The sequence below is a fragment of the Oncorhynchus masou genome, chromosome 24 (genome assembly GCF_036934945.1).
Source record: "Oncorhynchus masou masou isolate Uvic2021 chromosome 24, UVic_Omas_1.1, whole genome shotgun sequence".
In the NCBI taxonomy this organism is placed as follows: Eukaryota; Metazoa; Chordata; class Actinopteri; order Salmoniformes; family Salmonidae; genus Oncorhynchus; species Oncorhynchus masou.
Window position 1 is genome coordinate 75,396,037 of NC_088235.1, and position 16,668 is coordinate 75,412,704.

Here is a 16,668-nt window from a genome sequence, read left to right on the forward strand (position 1 = left end):
CCGACGAGCATCAGAGCCGGTGTAGTAGGATTCTATCTTACTCCTGTTGACGCTTTGCCTGTTTGATGGTAGTAGCGGGATTTCTTACACGCGTACGGATGAGTGTCCTGCTCCTTGAAAGCGGCAGCTCTAGCTCAGTTCGGATGTTGCTTGTAATCCCTAGCTTCTGGATGGGATATGTATTTACGATCACTGTGGGGACGAGGTCGTCAATGCACTTATTAATGAAGTCGGTGACTGATGTGGTAAACGCCTCAATGCCATTGGATGAATCCCGGAACATATTTCAGTCTGTGCTAGCTTAGCATCCGCTTCATCAGACCACTTCTATATTGAGCGGGTCACTGGTACTTCCTGTTTGAGTTTTTGCTTGGAATCATGAGGGTAGAGTTATAGTCAGATCTGCCAAATGAAGGGCGAGGGAGAGCTTTGTATGCATTTCTGTGTGTGGAGTAAAGGTTGCACAGGTGACATGCTGGTAGAAATTTGGTAAAATGGATTTCAGTTTTTCTGGCCACTAGGAGCACCGCCTATGGATGACCATTTTCTTGTTTGCTTATGGCCCTATACAGCTCCTTGAGTGTGGTCTAAGTGCCAGCATCAGTTTGTGGTGGTAAATAGACAGCTATGAGAAATATAGATGACAACTCCTCTTGGTATAAATACTGTGGTCTACAGCTTATCATGAGTGTGTGTGTGTGTGTGTGTGTGTGTGTGTGTGTGTGTGTGTGTGTGTGTGTGTGTGTGTGTGTACGTGCATACACACATACACATACATACATACATACATACATACATACATACATACATACATACGGACTTGGGAGAAGCAAAGGTCGAGAGCCATGCGTCCTCCGAAACAACCCTGCCAAAAGCCACACTGCTTCTTGACACACTGCTCGCTTAACCCGGAAGCGAGCCGCACCAATGTGTCGGAGGAAACGCCGTACAACTGTCGACCGAAGTCAGCGTGCATGCGCCCGGCCCGCCGCAAGGGGACACTAGAACGTGATGGGACAAGGACATCCCGGCCGGCCAAACCTTCCCCCAACCCGGACGACACTGGGTCAATTGTGCGCCGCCTCATGGGTCTCCCGGTCGCGGCCGCCTGCGACACAGCCCGGGATCAAACCCGGGTCTGTAGTGACACCTCTAGCACGGCAATGCAGTGCCTTAGACCGCAGTGTCACTCAGGAGGCCCATGTGGTATTTTAACACAGGTGAGCAGAACCTCGAGACCTCCTTAATACCAGAGATTGCACACCAGCTGTTGTTAACAAAGAGACACACACCTCCCCACTTGAGATTACCCGACACTGCCGTTGCATAGAAAAAACAGTTAGATGTTCAGTATATTATCCATGTCCTTGTTCAGCCATGACTCTGAGAAACGTAGGGTATTACAGTTCTTCAGGTCCCGTTGATAGGATAGTCTCAAACGGAGCTTGTTCAGTTTGTTCTCCAGTGATTGTTCTCCAATTATATATTCGCCAATAGAATGGAGGGTAGAGGCGGTTTATGTACTCATTAGCGTATTTTCGTCAGGATGCCCGTGATCGGCCTCTCTTACTCCACCTTTTTCTTTTTACGAGTCTCGGGGATTAGGGCCTGGTCCGGGCTGAGCAGTATGTCCTGTGCCTCCGACTCGTTGAAGCAAAAACCTTCTTCCAAATCGAGGTGACTGGTCGCTGTTCTGATGTCCAGACGCTCTTTTCAGTCATAGGAAACGATGGCGGAGACATCATCTACCATACAAAGTTAAGATCAGTGCAAAAAAAACACAAAATAGCCCGTGAAGTAGCTGCTATCCATTGCACCGCCATTTTTTATGTTATCATGAAATGGCATGCTTTGAGCACTACCGAAAAGTGGTATTTGCATGTGACAAAAGTATGCCATATGCTGTTGGTGACACTGATATCTCGATAATTTGCCGCTGTTTAAAGGGCGAATCCACAGTTGAAACAACAACAAAGCGAAACCCGCCTCTGTTTTGGTAAAAAGCTGAGGGATGTTTCTGGAGAAATGTTATAAGGTAATAGACAGAGCTATGGAAGCAAGGACTGACCATCCATGATATCAAAATTATTGTTTTAACCATGTTTTGAGGCTATATACTGTTTGTTTACATTTACCATGTTTTTTTTAACATTGGAGAAAAACAATCTTATATTTTGGATTCTCATGTGGTGTGACAGTTGAATTAGTGAGGCATTGTTAAGTTCACGTCAACCATTTTTGGGTTAAAATACACATATACATTTGTGAACAGCCATCCACAACAACCACAATCCGTAAGGCACAAATGGCTAAATAAGAGAGAAGCAGTGTGATTCACATCATTGCACTATGTAGATATCAATAATACGTGATATCCGTATTGCCCTTAGGCTACACCACCGCCGGTGTCCTTACCTCCAGGCATTTATTGAAGTTGAATAATCTTTGGATGCCGACAGCTGTCGCACCATTGGAAGACATAGCTTGAACTGTAGCCTAAAAAAGCCTATTCCTGCTTTTTCCCTTTGATCCATCAAACACGTGCTGTGTCATAGTGGCCGCCGACTTGTCAGATTCCCTCCGTTACTCCCCGACCCTGCACAATCTCTCGTTTTTCTCCCTCTATGTGCTCAACAAGCCATGAGAGGTCCGCAGTGTGATTCATTGAGAAGGCTACTGTGTGATATTTATGTCTGCTGCAAGGATTTGAATTTTCTCCACACTTCAGGAGAATGTTACAGTATGTCATGTCAGAAGGACAGACTGTCAACGGACTTTCTTTCAAAGCAGTCAAATTAGCTGGGATGGAAACTGCACTGCACCTGTGACACTTGGTTTTCACATCAAGCTAATCTAGCCAAGGCTGAGGGAAGCGGAGACTGAATAACTTCTGTGGATGTGTGTGCATGTGCTTGGACGTACAGGTAACTTCCAAAATAAAGGAAACCCCAATATAAAGTGTCTTAATAGGGCATTGGGCCGCCACAAGCCGCCGTAACCGCTTCAGTGCACCTTGGCTTAGATTCTACAAGTGTCTGGTATTCTATTGGAAGTCTATCGATGTCTATCTATGCGACACCATTCTTCCACAAGAAATTCCATAAGTTGGTGTTTTGTTGATAACTTGTTGCTGTTTCAGGCGCCACTCCAGAATCTCTCATAAGTGTTCAGTTGGGTTGAGGTCTGGTGACTGACTGAGACACACACATAAACACACACCTTTTTAAAACCCTATGCTCCTTTGAGACCTCTCTATCAAAGTCACTGAGATCTTCTTCTAGCCATGGTAGCCAAAATAATGGGTAACTGGGCATTTTATACATGAACCTAAAAGCGTGATGTTAATTGCTTAATTAACTCAGGAACCACACCTGTGTGGAGGTATCTGCTTTAAATATACTTTGGGCGGCAGTGTAGCCTAGTGGTTAGAGCATTGGACTAGTAACCGAAAGGTTGCAAGTTCAAATCCCCAAGCTGACAAGGTACAAAATCTGTCGTTCTGCCCCTGAACAGGCAGTTGACCCACTGTTCCTAGGCCGTCATTGAAAATAAGAATTTGTTCTTAACTGACTTGCCTAGTAAAATAAAGGTAAAATAAAAAGTCCCAAATTTACTAAATTGTGTCCTTTATTTTGGCAGTTATCAGTATGTCTGTGTTTGTCCCAGTGTTTATGCACTCACTCACACAGCGCCTTCCTATCACGCCTCCCTGCCCCTATTTATCTTTGTGGCCCAGATTCCTCTCAGTCAATAATATGAAGGTGGAATCTCTCTGAATCCTGTATCTCTCTAAGCCCAGAGGGGGTTAAGAAAAGCCTTCTATCTGACGGCTGCTTCCCGCCTCTCCCAGCCTCAGGTCAACGGAGGTCACCTGCTTTATTGTGTCTGTGTTTGTTTATCCATAAATTTCGTTATGGCCAGGCGGTACATGTATCCTCTCTGAGCTGACGCCTCTACCGTCTGCTTCTCGGCATCGCAGGCCTCACAGAGGCAAGATGACAGGAAAGGAGGCAGGATTCTGTATGATGGGCTTTTGTTGTTGGTTGTTGCTGTGTTACGGGTGTTAATGATTCTCCTTTCTCCTTATGAATTGATGGGTAATTACTGGAATGGCCCAGAAGAGGCAAGTGGGAGAAAGGTCAGAGAAGATATGGGGAGGGGGAGAGTCTTGCCTGGTTCTCTTGCTCTCTCTCGCTCTCCATGTCTGTTTGTCATGTCTTTCTCTCCATTTTTCTCCCTTTTTTCTTTCTTCCTCTCTGCCTTCTCTGTTTTCTCTCATTTTTTAGTTGTCTCACATCTTTCCCTCTCTTCATATTGCTTGCGCTCTCTCTCCTATTCCAATAAGAGCCCATCATGTTTGCAAAGCCGGGAAAAGGGCACAGTGACATGCTCAGATCTAGAGAGAAAATGAATGGCCGAATCCTCGGTAATTCATTTGAAAACTTTGTGCAATTATGCAGGGCTTTTTGGTACAGAATGTATTCAAAGGTCTATTACTGTCAAATAAAAATGACTGGATGTCAGGGCTATGTGGAGTGTATGGAGAGTGTTATTGCTTTCTAATGTTGAGCATCACATGGTATATAAGTCTGTAGAGGGCTATATCAACTCTGAGTCATAGTTTATCAATACTAGAATACCATCTTATTCATAGCAGTAACCATAAACTGATAATGAGATGAAGAAACAATGTTGATATGTCACAGTCCAAAGGTAGTGTCATGGTGAAGAAAATAAAAGAGAACAAACTGGAACTGGAACTGCAAGTGCAATTAATTATATTCTTTCTATCTTGGAGGGAAATGAAAGTTAAATAAAAGCTGTTCTCTTTTCATTTAAATCATTTACCAGCATTATAAAGAAACACATTTAATAGGAATGAACTGACTTTATTAAACTTTCCTTGCCCCCCTTGAGTGACTGAATATCTTTTGTAGTTTGTTTTTAACTGAACAAAATACGTAAATTATTTTCGAGTGATGTTTTTTTTTTTTTAACATAATAAACATAAAAACTGGGGGCAATTTTCACTTTAATGATTTGAACCCTATGAAGAAGCCAACTTGAAAGTGTCCAAAGTTGATAACATAACAAATCAATGTTTTATTTCACAGAAGGATTAATAGTTTCCTGAATTCCTAGTCAATGTTGTTCACCCGATGATGTAATGTGATGAATACCTCGCGTCAGTCGTGCTCGCGCGGTCCCAACGGTTGGCTGAACTGCTTCATAACGCGCGCAGATGGGAGCCCAACAACACAAGCAGCGGAGTGAGTTCACCTATCGATAGATGCTCCTCTTACTCCGACATCCTGCCGTTTGAAGAGGTTTCTGAAATGGGCGAAAAAGTTGTTTTCTTTTACTCGTTATACGCACATGTAGGCTACATTGCGAGAGCGAGGATTGCAAAAACATTATTGACAACTGATGAATCTCCATAGATTGAAAGGCAGCGATAGAAAAGAGTATCAAATGAATAGTTTTGTATAATATTTGAAGAGTTAATATTATTTGTTTGTGGCTTTTATATCCCCTGGGGTTATGTCGATATTGACGCAGAAGAACTTTCCTATCTGACGTTCCCTCGTTTCAGCACCTCGTGTCGTGGACAGCGCAATGTGCCATCGCCTGTAGCGCACATTGAAGTTTCATACGAAGAGGTAGCCTACTGATGTTGGAGGGAACAACCGAAAAGATGGAGTGCACAGGTCTAAGTAGAGAAAGTGCTGGTTCCGCCAAGGCACCCAAACACTTGTGGCGACAACCAAGAACTCACATCCGAATCAAGCAGCGTTTTCACTCCGACACAGAGCGTTACCTGACTCGCAACAGAACTATGGAGAAGGATCGCCCTGGGCTGAAAAAGCCACGATTGTCGTGGCCATCCGCATTTAAACGGTAATTGTAATGCGTCATTATTAATGGTGTTTTAAATAGCCTTACTAACCTCTTGATCTCTTTTTGCAACTGCCTTATTGTCACTTCCAAAGTTCATAATAAATGAGAGGGATAAAAAAAAAGTGCTCAATTGAATGGCGGTGTCTCAGCAAGCTACTCCGCTTAATTAGAATGCCAATATCCTCCCCACACTCTCCATTTTGTGTGAAGTAAAGTCAGTCAGGATGCACCGATTTAGCTCTTAACACAGAAAGATATTGAGCTCATGCTGAATGAAGTGTGTGCATAATTCCAGAATAAAAGGAACTACCTCTTTGACCAGACTGGGCTCATTGGACAGACGTTTGGTATTTCACGTAAATCATTGCACCTCCAATAAGTGTGATATATTACTTTTGGTATGGTTACCCAAAGACAGAAGGCTACTGAAGGCAGAAATGATTGTAGGGAGGTTGGTCAGCGGAGGATGGGTGGGTGTCAGTGGAGGCTGGTGGGGAGAGCTATAGGAGGATGGGCTCATTGTAATGGCTGGAATGGAATAAATGGAACGGTATCAAACATATGGAAACAACATGTTTGACTCCATTCCATTGATTCCATTTGGGCCATTACAATGAGCCCATCCTCCTATAGCTCCTCACACCAGCCTCCACTGGTGGGCGTGTACCCAAGGCCCCAGGGTTCTGGTCTAGAAGCACACTTTCCACTGTGCTCAGAGGACACTTTCGGTATTGCAGTTTAGTCGAGCCGAAAATACAATTCCCATTGACAGCCCCATAGAGAAGTCCCAATTCAAAAATATAAAAAAATACACTTTTTTTCCATCACTTTTGTGGCAAAAAAATATCCATTTACTTATTCAAGTAATTCTTTGATACCGATTTGTATTCCGTCTCTCACAGAGGAAAATATGGACATTTTATATTCATCCAATGTCTGTCATGTTTGTAACGTGATGACGTCGTTGTTGCTCACACTGCTTCAGTGTGCACTGAGTGCTAGTTTGCTGGCGTTATCGGCTCTGTAAAGCAGATGGCAACCAGCATGACACGGCGTATGCGAATGTGAGCAGATTATGTTAAAAACAATGGTCTGCCATCTTGGAAGCTGTCTCCTGTTCATATGTACTTCAGTGCTTAACAGTCTACAAATCCAAAGGTTGTGTGTTCTAGTCGCATCTGGACCAACTGTAGCATTTTAGCTACCCCTTAACCCAACCCTTTTTCTAGCCTTAACCAAATTCACCTAACCTTTTATATAAATTCTCCTTGCCTTTGTTGTTAGTTCTCCTAACCACCAACGTCAATTCAAACTACCCCTGTAATTATCTTTTGTTGTTATGGTGCAACAAAAGAGCCTTTATTTTTTACATAACTTAATTTTGCAATCAGACACGCACACAAACACACACTGGGTTGCTGAGCATTTCCCCTGGAAAGACAGTGTGGCTAGGGGTAGTTTGTGCTAGAACAGCGTTGGCCTACTAAAGTGAGAGGATATTGCAAAGGGACCTTCCCCGTCTCTGTGGTCTATGAGGTCATCTGTCTGCAGTCTTAAGTTTGATCCTGGGGGAAATGTTTCTTGTTGTTTGGTTGCTTTTCATTAACTGTCTGTAGATATTGGACTAACCAGCGTGAGAGGGTGTTGTGTTGTGGCTGAATCCCTTTCTTCTGTAAGCCACGTGTAGGCTAACATTACATGGTCACTTTAAAATAAGATCAGACATTCATTCAAATCATTGACATCATCATCCATCATCAATTTACATCAGATTGAAGTGACACCTTCAACCCATTCAGCTGTGATTTCCTGTGATCTTTGTGACCCTGGCTTTTTGGGCTGGAAACATTTTGTACTGGGGTCATTAATGGTTCATGACTGGGGTCTACCATTATAGCATTGCAGCGTTTCACGTCACATTTCACCTCAGTTATCCACTCTGGAGGGGCCCACTGCCATGAAAGCTGCCTACTGACTGCCGCTGGCTGTTTGGCATTGAGGATAGTATGGCATTGAAATCACTGCAGGCTTCAGGTAGGAGTAGAGACGTGACTCACTCCCTGCTTTCTGCCTCCCCGGTGCCTCGTATTTATGTATGAATGAATGCAGCTCTCCTCTATTGTCTCATGACATTTTTATCCCACACTGATGACTCAGTTCACATGGGCAAGGTAGAGAGAGATGAACGGACTGCTCCGTGGCTGAGGTGTGAGGGATGCTCCTGACTTTGCTGATGGAAACTGTGTTGTGTTGTTTTTTTATGGTTCTGATTAGATAAGGGCCTAAGAACAGCATTTGTTTGAGGATTGCGGTGTGTTGACAAAATGGCGCAAATCCTCAAATGTTCCTGAATGTAGCCTACTTCTTGCTATCTACCCAAGCCGCTTACCGGTGTCTCCATGCCGTTCACATGTTGGCCGTGAGGAAACAGAGCCTTTAATAAAGGTCTGTGTTAGTGCTGCTGAGCTGAGCCAGGCCTGTGGACCGCCTCAGACGCTGCCTCTCTGTCAGTGCTCCCCAGCTGGGCTGTATGAGGTCATGTTTCTGGGAAGAGAGACCCATATGTGGTCAGTGCTGCTGCCGTTTTACTCAGACGCTCTGTTTGCTTTTAAAGCACTTTTAACACTGAGACAGTGGAAGGATTAGCCATTCCATGGATGATGTTGCCATGGCACCCATCTGTTTTCAAGTGATAATGGCTAAAGGTCTGTGTTGGAAAGGGGTTATCAAGCCCCAGTTTTAAATCTACTGGTTTATGATTAAACTAGCCAATGTTAACATTGAGCATAGAAACGGTTTCAGTGTGCAGGATTTGTGTTATATTCGAGAATTTATAAAAGCTTATGGGTGCTATGTTCTAATCGGGTGACCTGCAAATGCCAGCCATTGCATTACTGATTTGGATGTCCTGGTACATAGGGCTGGGGATTGCCAGTCACCTCACAACATGTATTTTGATTCTCATGATTCTATATATATATTGCGATTCGACCCTGCGACCCTTTTATTGTGATTTGATGTTCCCGAACATATTACTCACTATACTGTATGTCTGCTGCAGAGAGACCAGAGAGAGCATGATAAAATTAGTTTTGATCAGAAATAAATGTGCTGAAAACATGTTGGCTCACTATTTACAAAGAAGATGGAGAACAAGCTATAGGATGAAAAACTACTGCTGTTATGGAGTTTATTTATTAGTACAAATCGATACTTTGACTCATATCAATAGAATATTGTGCCAAAATAATATTGCGATATGTAACTATCAATTTTTCTCCCCAATCACTACTGGTACATGCACTGGTATTTGACATGAGTCTTGTATTATAGTCCTGGATGCTGATTGGTTAAAACCCCATTCCAGCCAGTGTCTATTCCAGAAGTTACCACCGGCTAAAGCTATGATGTTGAAATGCCTATTTACTCTGTTCCATCTCACTGCGCAATCCACAGTCTCATCAGCCCTGTCAGATCATTTATAAACTTGATCTCCGCTGTAAAAATAACCTAGACATTATCTCCAATTTCTTTTAGACTAGCAATTGGTTTTCAATAGTGGAGATTTGTATAAACCTTGCGGTCTGTCTCCTTCGAGACGGGCAGGCAGGCAGCTTTTCTCAGCCAGTCGAAATCATGAATCATCATCATTACAGTACCAGTCAAAAGTTTGGACGCACCTACTGATTCAAGGGTGTTCCTTAATTGTTTTACTAGTTTCTACATTGTAGAATAATAGAGAAGACATCACAACTATGAAATAACACATATGTAATCATGTAGTAATCAAAAAAGTGTTAATAAACAGATCAAAATATATTTGATATTTGATATTTTTCAAAGTAGCTTCTCTTTGCCTTGATGACTGCTTTGCACACTTTTGGCATTCTCTCAACCAGCTTCATGAGGAATGCTTTTCTACAGTCTTGAAGGAGTTCCCACATATGCTGAGCTTTTGTGGCTGCTTTTCCTTCACTCTGCTGTCCAACTCATCCCAAACCATCTCAATTGGGTTGAGGTTGGGTGATTTTGGAGCCCAGGTCATCTGATGCAGCACTCCATCACTCTCCTTGGTCAAATAGCCCTTACACAGCCTGGAGGTGTGTTTTGGGTCATTGTCCTGTTGAAAAATAAATGATAGTCCCACTAAGCACAAACCAGATGGGATAGCCATGCTGGTTAAGTGTTCCTTGAATTCTAAATAAATCACAGACAGTGTAACCAGAAAAGCACCATCACACCACCACCTCCATGCTTCACGGTGGAAACCACACATGCAGAGATCATCCATTCCCCTACTCATTCACTAACACTTTTTTTGGGGGGGGGGTTACTAAATGATTCCATATGTGTTATTTTCATAGTTTTGATGTCTTCATTATTATTCTACATTATTGAATGCGCGACATTGTTACCTATAGACCAACTTGCGGCCATTGCTGTGATGAGAGAGAGAAGCTCGCCTGTATCTCACCCAGAACTAGAATGAGATTCAAGGTCTATGATCTCTCTCCCTCTCTCTACTCTAATAGACATGAGACTGCGACTCTCATCTCTCCAGCGTTGCACATCATTTATTTTCTTATAGAATCATAGCTGCTGGAAGGGTGCCGCAGCACCCCTGAGAAAATGAAATACATTTGCCAAAGTCTGTTCAGAACAAAATGAAATCATTCCGAATACTACACCAGGCCTATAATTGACCCACAGTAGTGTAGCTGTGGATTGTGTGTAGCCCAATCACAAGGCAGGCCTACAGTCAGGAGCAAGCGCCAAGTCTGTCAGTGAACAGCATGCAGCCAAAACAGGCCTTTTGCAATATTTTGAATACAATCGCTGGAAAACACAGGTTGGAAAGAAAATACTTATCGGTCTGTAGGCTGCAAAAATGTATATTTTTTTATCAACTTCCAAATTAGGCCTATTGAGCGAACAGCATTGTTTTACAAAGTAAAACAAGAGAGGGGATAGGCTTTTGTCACCTTGCGCATCGACTGTCGCCGGTGATTGGAACTGCGCATCACTGGGTGACTGAGTGAAACTGGAAAGCTTTTTTTTGTTGGAATAACTTCCTCCTCGTTGTACAATATGTTTGTCTCCACACAGCTAGGCCTGGGCTATTGATTTGATTCAGGACAGGGTAATTTCCTTTCAGTCATTTCAATCATTTGTGAGGTATTAAAAAAGATTCTGCTAAGGTCTCCAGTCATCTAAAATGATGTACAATTCCATGAAATGCGTTTTATAAAATGCCACATTTACCTGGAACCTAGGCTTAACAAAAATATTCCCCGTGTGTGCAACTTCTGCAAGCCCCTCGGCTATAGTGCTCAATGCCAATACGCAATAGCGATGATAATGCATGCAATGCTTTATTATAAATCTTTTTTTTTCTTGCTTTCTGGTGCCCCAGAGGTCACCCCCCTCTCTGAGCACTTTTTGTTCCAGCACCTCCCAATTTACAAATTAAGCACTGTGTCGGACGGAAGCCAGCCGAGCATTAGGAGATTAAGGAGGAAGCCTCTGCTTGATCAAAAGCCAGATGAGTAGGAACGAAAGGAAGTCCAGTGCGCTGTTAGAGAGCGAGGTCAGGATGGGAGGTTGTAGTGTCGTTCTGATATTCTCGCTGGGTCCCAAAATGGTCCATCTCGCCAGAGCAGTTTCTCTTCAAATACTGGCCTTAGGTGTCTCATGCATACCTTGTTCCCTCCTCAGAAGTGGTCATCATCAGAGAGATGATTTCTCATTTGCTCTCCGATTCTCTCATTCATGGCAGGTCGGGAGTTTTTTTCTGATGAGGTGCAAATTAGGTTCTAATCTTTGCACATTAAGCCCATTAAAATGGTCCTTCTCAAAGCTTGATGAGGTTCTAAGTTAATCCACTTGAAAATATGTGTTTGCATTTATATCGGCGGTTTTGTAAGGGGCTTGCCTGGTCTTAAGCATTAGCACCGTTTGTCTTCTTCTTTACTCATGGCCATGGAAACGTTCCAGGTAATTATTTGATTAGAATCACTCCCATTGTCTTGTGAAGGCTAGGAGTTAATGCACATCATTTGTTCTACTCTATCAAGATCTTTCCGAGACACAATGCGTTGTTTATTTTTCTTATGTTCTTTCTGATGGCTATTGACAAAGCAGTGCAATCAAAATACTAATGGTTCAGGTTTAATGGTCTTTATGTATGGATGACCAGGACCTCTAGTGATTCAGATTTGTTTGGGGCTATTTGTTTCCCTGGGGTGGCAGCCCAGTATTATAGTATAGCAAAAAAAACTGTCTCTTCATTCTCACCCCAATATACATTTTTTACTTCAGTTTATTTTAGTAAATACTTTTTTTTCTTTAAAACTGCATTATTGGTTAAGGGCTTGTAAGTAAGCATTTCACTGTAAGGTCTACATCTGTTCTATTTGGCGCATGTGACAAATACAATCTGATTTGAAGATTTGTGACGAGAGAACTGCAGAGCTGCCCTGAAGCTGTACGGAGATCCACATTCAACATTTACAGTGTTTACTCAATACCTATCAAGTTGTCCAATTGCTCATGGAAAAATCTGTACCTGGTAGCTATAGTACTATGGTCTTGTCTGTTTCTATTTTATGACTCAATGTTACCTGATTACTTTTATATTGGTACTTTGACATAAATTGCTCTGCTTACAAGGATAACCAAGAACGACTCATAAAAAGGATACCTATCTTCAAGATGGGTCTGTCAAATATGAAACTAAAACCCCCCTTCTTAATTGTCTCAATGAAGGCCAGGGTTTGTTTTCCCACCTTTCCAGCCAAATGACTATGACCCGTAGCTGTAAACATGCTGATTTCTTAGCCGGTGAGTCAGCCTGGTGTAATAGATTAGAACTTACCTTTGTGTCACCTGGACAACACCATTGTCTCCATAGGCAAATATATTGAACCTTTTTTAAACTCATTTATCTCATTAGCAACAGACAACGACGAGACAGCCTATAGGGAGGAGGTCAGAGACCTGGCCGGGTGGTGCCAGAATAACAACCTATCCCTCAACGTAACCAAGACTAAGGAGATGATTGTGGACTATAGGAGGACCGAGCATGCCACAATTCTCATCGACGGGGCTGTAGTGGAGCAGGTTGAGAGCTTCAAGTTCCTTGGTGTACACATCAACAACAAACTAGAATGGTCCAAACACATCAAGACAGTTGTGAAGAGGGCACGACAAAGCCTTTTCTCCCTCAGAAAACTAAAAATATTTGGCATGGGTCCTGAGATCCTGAAAAGGTTCAACAGCTGCAACATCGAGAACTTCCTGACTGGTTGCATCACTGCCTGGTACGGCAATTGCTCGGCCTCTGACTGCAAGGCACTACAGAGGGTAGTGTGTACGGGGGGCTAAGCTGCCTGCCATCCAAGACCTCTACACCAGGCGGTGTCAGAGGAAGGCCCTAAAAATTGTCAAAGACCCCAGCCACCCCAGTCATAAACTGTTCTCTCTGCTACCGCATGGCAAGCAGTACCGGAGTGCCAAGTCTAGGACAAAAAGGCTTCTCAACAGTTTTTAGCCCCAAGCCATAAAACTCCTGAAAACGTACTCAAATGGCTACCCGGACTATTTGTATTATGTGCCCCCCCTCAACCCCTCTTTTTACGCTGCTGCTACTCTCTGTTTAGCATATATGCATAGTTACTTAAACTATACATTCATGTACATACTACCTCAATTGGGCAGACCAACCAGTGCTCCTGCACATTGGCTAACTGGGCTATCTGCATTGTGTCCCGCCACCCACCACCCGCCATCCCCTCTTTTACGCTACTGCTACTCTCTGTTCATCATATATGCATAGTCACTTTAACTAGATCTACTATATGTACATACTACCTCAATCAGCCTGACTAACTTGTGTTTGTATGTAACCTCGCTACTTTTATAGCCTTGCTACTGTATATAGTCTGTCTTTTACTGTTGTTTTATTTCTTCACTTACCTATTGTTCACCAAATACCTTTTTTGCACTATTTGTTAGAGCCTGTAAGTAAGCATTTCACTGTAAGGTCTACACCTGTTGTATTCGGTGCACGTGACAAATAAACTTTGATTCGATTTGACATGGACATGAGAGCAAAGCTTTGTCATCCTCCTCTTGTTGAGCCAAGTCTTTTTGGTGTTGATTTCTTGGGAACGTCCAAGGCGTCAGCCTGCCCAGGAGTGTGTGATGAATGCAAAATGGGGGCCTGGCAGGGTTATCAGTGTGCACCGTGTCGTGCTTGCATCAGCCAAAAGACCATGCTGTGATGAGTAGGGCCGAGAGTCCACAGGGAGCACTCGTGATTCTGGGGAAAGGAAATGGAGCTCTGTTTGCAGGGGGGAGAGAGGGATGATGACATTCTATATCAGAAGCTCACTTCAGAGGGTGTCCTCCAACGACGGCAAAACCAATGAGGTTTTAAAAAAATAATATATATCATTGTTGAACACTGCTTCACCCGGCAACAAGTCATGGTGTGTTTTTTTTTCTTCCGGATGATTATAAAAAAAATGTTTTTACACCACATACAAACATACACATACGAACAATAACTTACAGACGTGCACAAACAACAACTACATCTCATCTGCCCAGACACACATGCTCTCACTCCCATCTCTTGTGACTGCACTGTTGTTTGCCACATGGCCTTAAATTGTACCATTTTTTTTTCTCGGTTGCCCATGCTATTTCAACATTTCAATAATAGATCATTTGATTATTCTATTGTGTTAATGATGGTGGATTGATTGATTTTTTCCAAGTGTTTAATGTACGTTTTTTTTCTTCAAAATGAGTGATGAGAAAAGAATCGTCCAGCCCGTTGGGTGTCTCACTACACCCACATATGCCATGTCTTGAAATATGCAGACTGACCGATGTAAAAGTAAGTTACATTGTAATACTTCTGACAGCCAATTTGTAGCTGCCCATAACTTTTGGACTTCATAGCATTCCCAGAAAGAATACATTATTTACTCATTGTTATTCTTTTGTATCTGGTGTAAAAAAAAAAACGATAAAAAAAACGATAAAACAAATACACCATCTTCAAACGGCTGAAAATCTAATATTTTTGCTTATGGAAAATATATTTCACAATGGTTTAGATGGTACTAGGATTCTCTACACAATACCTGCTTATTTTATTGCATAAACTGAAATTAGGCAAACTATTAATATTTTAGCAACCAGGAAATGGTAGAGCAATTTCTGCGTAGTGCATCTTTAAATAACATAATCTTGAACAGTGCTATGGTTTCATCAGCCATGATTTCATCATATGTGCAGCAAACGTATGTGAGATACATGAACAGGGCCCGGTTTCCTTCGTGATGTATTTTGCCGTACATCATCTTCATGCGATCTCATTCCACTCCTGGATGGAGAGCGAGGGAGGGTTTCACAATGCAAAATAAGATGGAGGAGAGTCTCTCGTCAGGGATCGCATTTATTTTGGGAGATTGCAAAAATATGACCTTTTCATTCAAGACAGGAGAAAGATATTGTTTCAGTTGATAATAAAACATGTTTAGTTTAGCTACTTTTTCCTCAATCTATTACTTTCTAGCAAGTCAAGCTAGCTTTACAGAGCCGCTAGCTAGCTGAAAGCTAGGCTATACTGTAACTAGCAACCTCCACCTAATAATTATCATCCATCACAATAAACTAAAACGGGAGGCAAGTCATAAAGTATAATTGGCTTAACAGCCAATGTGTATTACTTATGCGGTGTCCGTCTCGCGATGGAGCCGTTAACCGCAAGGGGGCGATGTCTACGGTCACCAAATGAATGACATCCGGCGCAACGTAACGGAGTGCTTATGGTTATTGGGAATGGGGCTTAAATTCATGGTTAGAACCTTCGTAGGAGCATCGTTAAATCTCCGAGCTGTTTCCCAAAACCATTGTTATTTACGTTGCACTTGAAAACACTCGTAATCTAACACCTGTTAAATGCCCTTTTGCCCTCCCACATCACTTTATACGTGGAAGATGTCCACTAAACATAGAATAACATGGACCTCCGATAACTTCAGAACAAAGTTGCCAATGTATTTGCAATTGATACTAACAAGTGACGTCTAAAAATATGCTTTAAATGAAAACCGAGAGGACTGCATTAAATATAAATAGCCTACTGTAGGCTATAGGCCTAATTCATTCTTAGTGAAATACATTTAATGTTTAATACAATTTAGTTATATTTTGCTACTTTTTGTCTCAATTTGTCTCAATATATTTCATGATGTGTAGCCTAACTTGCGCAATGATGTGTCAAATCGGTGATTTAGTTCATTTTTACTGGGTAAGCATTAGAATAAGCCGCCTTAATATTTGCTGCCATAGGTGGTAATACCTCTATAGGAGCTGATCCGTCGTCAGTATTGTGAAATGACTCTAATGTTCAGGTAAGATTTGAATTGAGAAAGCTGATCCGAGAGCAGCGCTGTTTTTCTTTCCATCCTATCAGTATTGACACATGCTTCATTGACGCACCTAGCGACTGTTCTTTCTGCGTGCTATTTTGGGAAACGCATGTCCGCTACATCTTCGGCTGTTGTAGGGAAGATGCATTGTTTAAGCACTGGTAAGCCTAAACTCCATCGCTATCGGGGAAACTGGGCCCAGATTTATTGAAGTTGTTATTTCTGTCATTATCTATGTTTCCATCCATTTGGCAACAGATTTTAATGCAAATATTCTAAAATCCATCAAATGTACTTGTTGCGGATGAAAGGCTGTGCTTAATGC

At 42.4% G+C, this 16,668-nt stretch overlaps 1 protein-coding gene across 2 annotated transcripts in view; it reads left to right on the forward strand.

Moving 5' to 3' along the window:
* Positions 1 to 16,668, forward strand: part of LOC135512648 (3',5'-cyclic-AMP phosphodiesterase 4D-like) — a 185,056-nt gene that overhangs the window by 57,914 nt on the left and 110,474 nt on the right. The window contains exon 1 of one of the 2 annotated variants that reach the window (XM_064934883.1): positions 5,195 to 5,898. The exons of the other annotated variant lie outside the window; for it this stretch is intronic. Coding sequence (XP_064790955.1) covers positions 5,672 to 5,898 — 227 coding nt within the window. The 5' untranslated portion in view covers positions 5,195 to 5,671. Of the gene's footprint in view, positions 1 to 5,194; positions 5,899 to 16,668 lie in introns of those variants that run through there. 2 annotated transcript variants of the gene reach the window in all.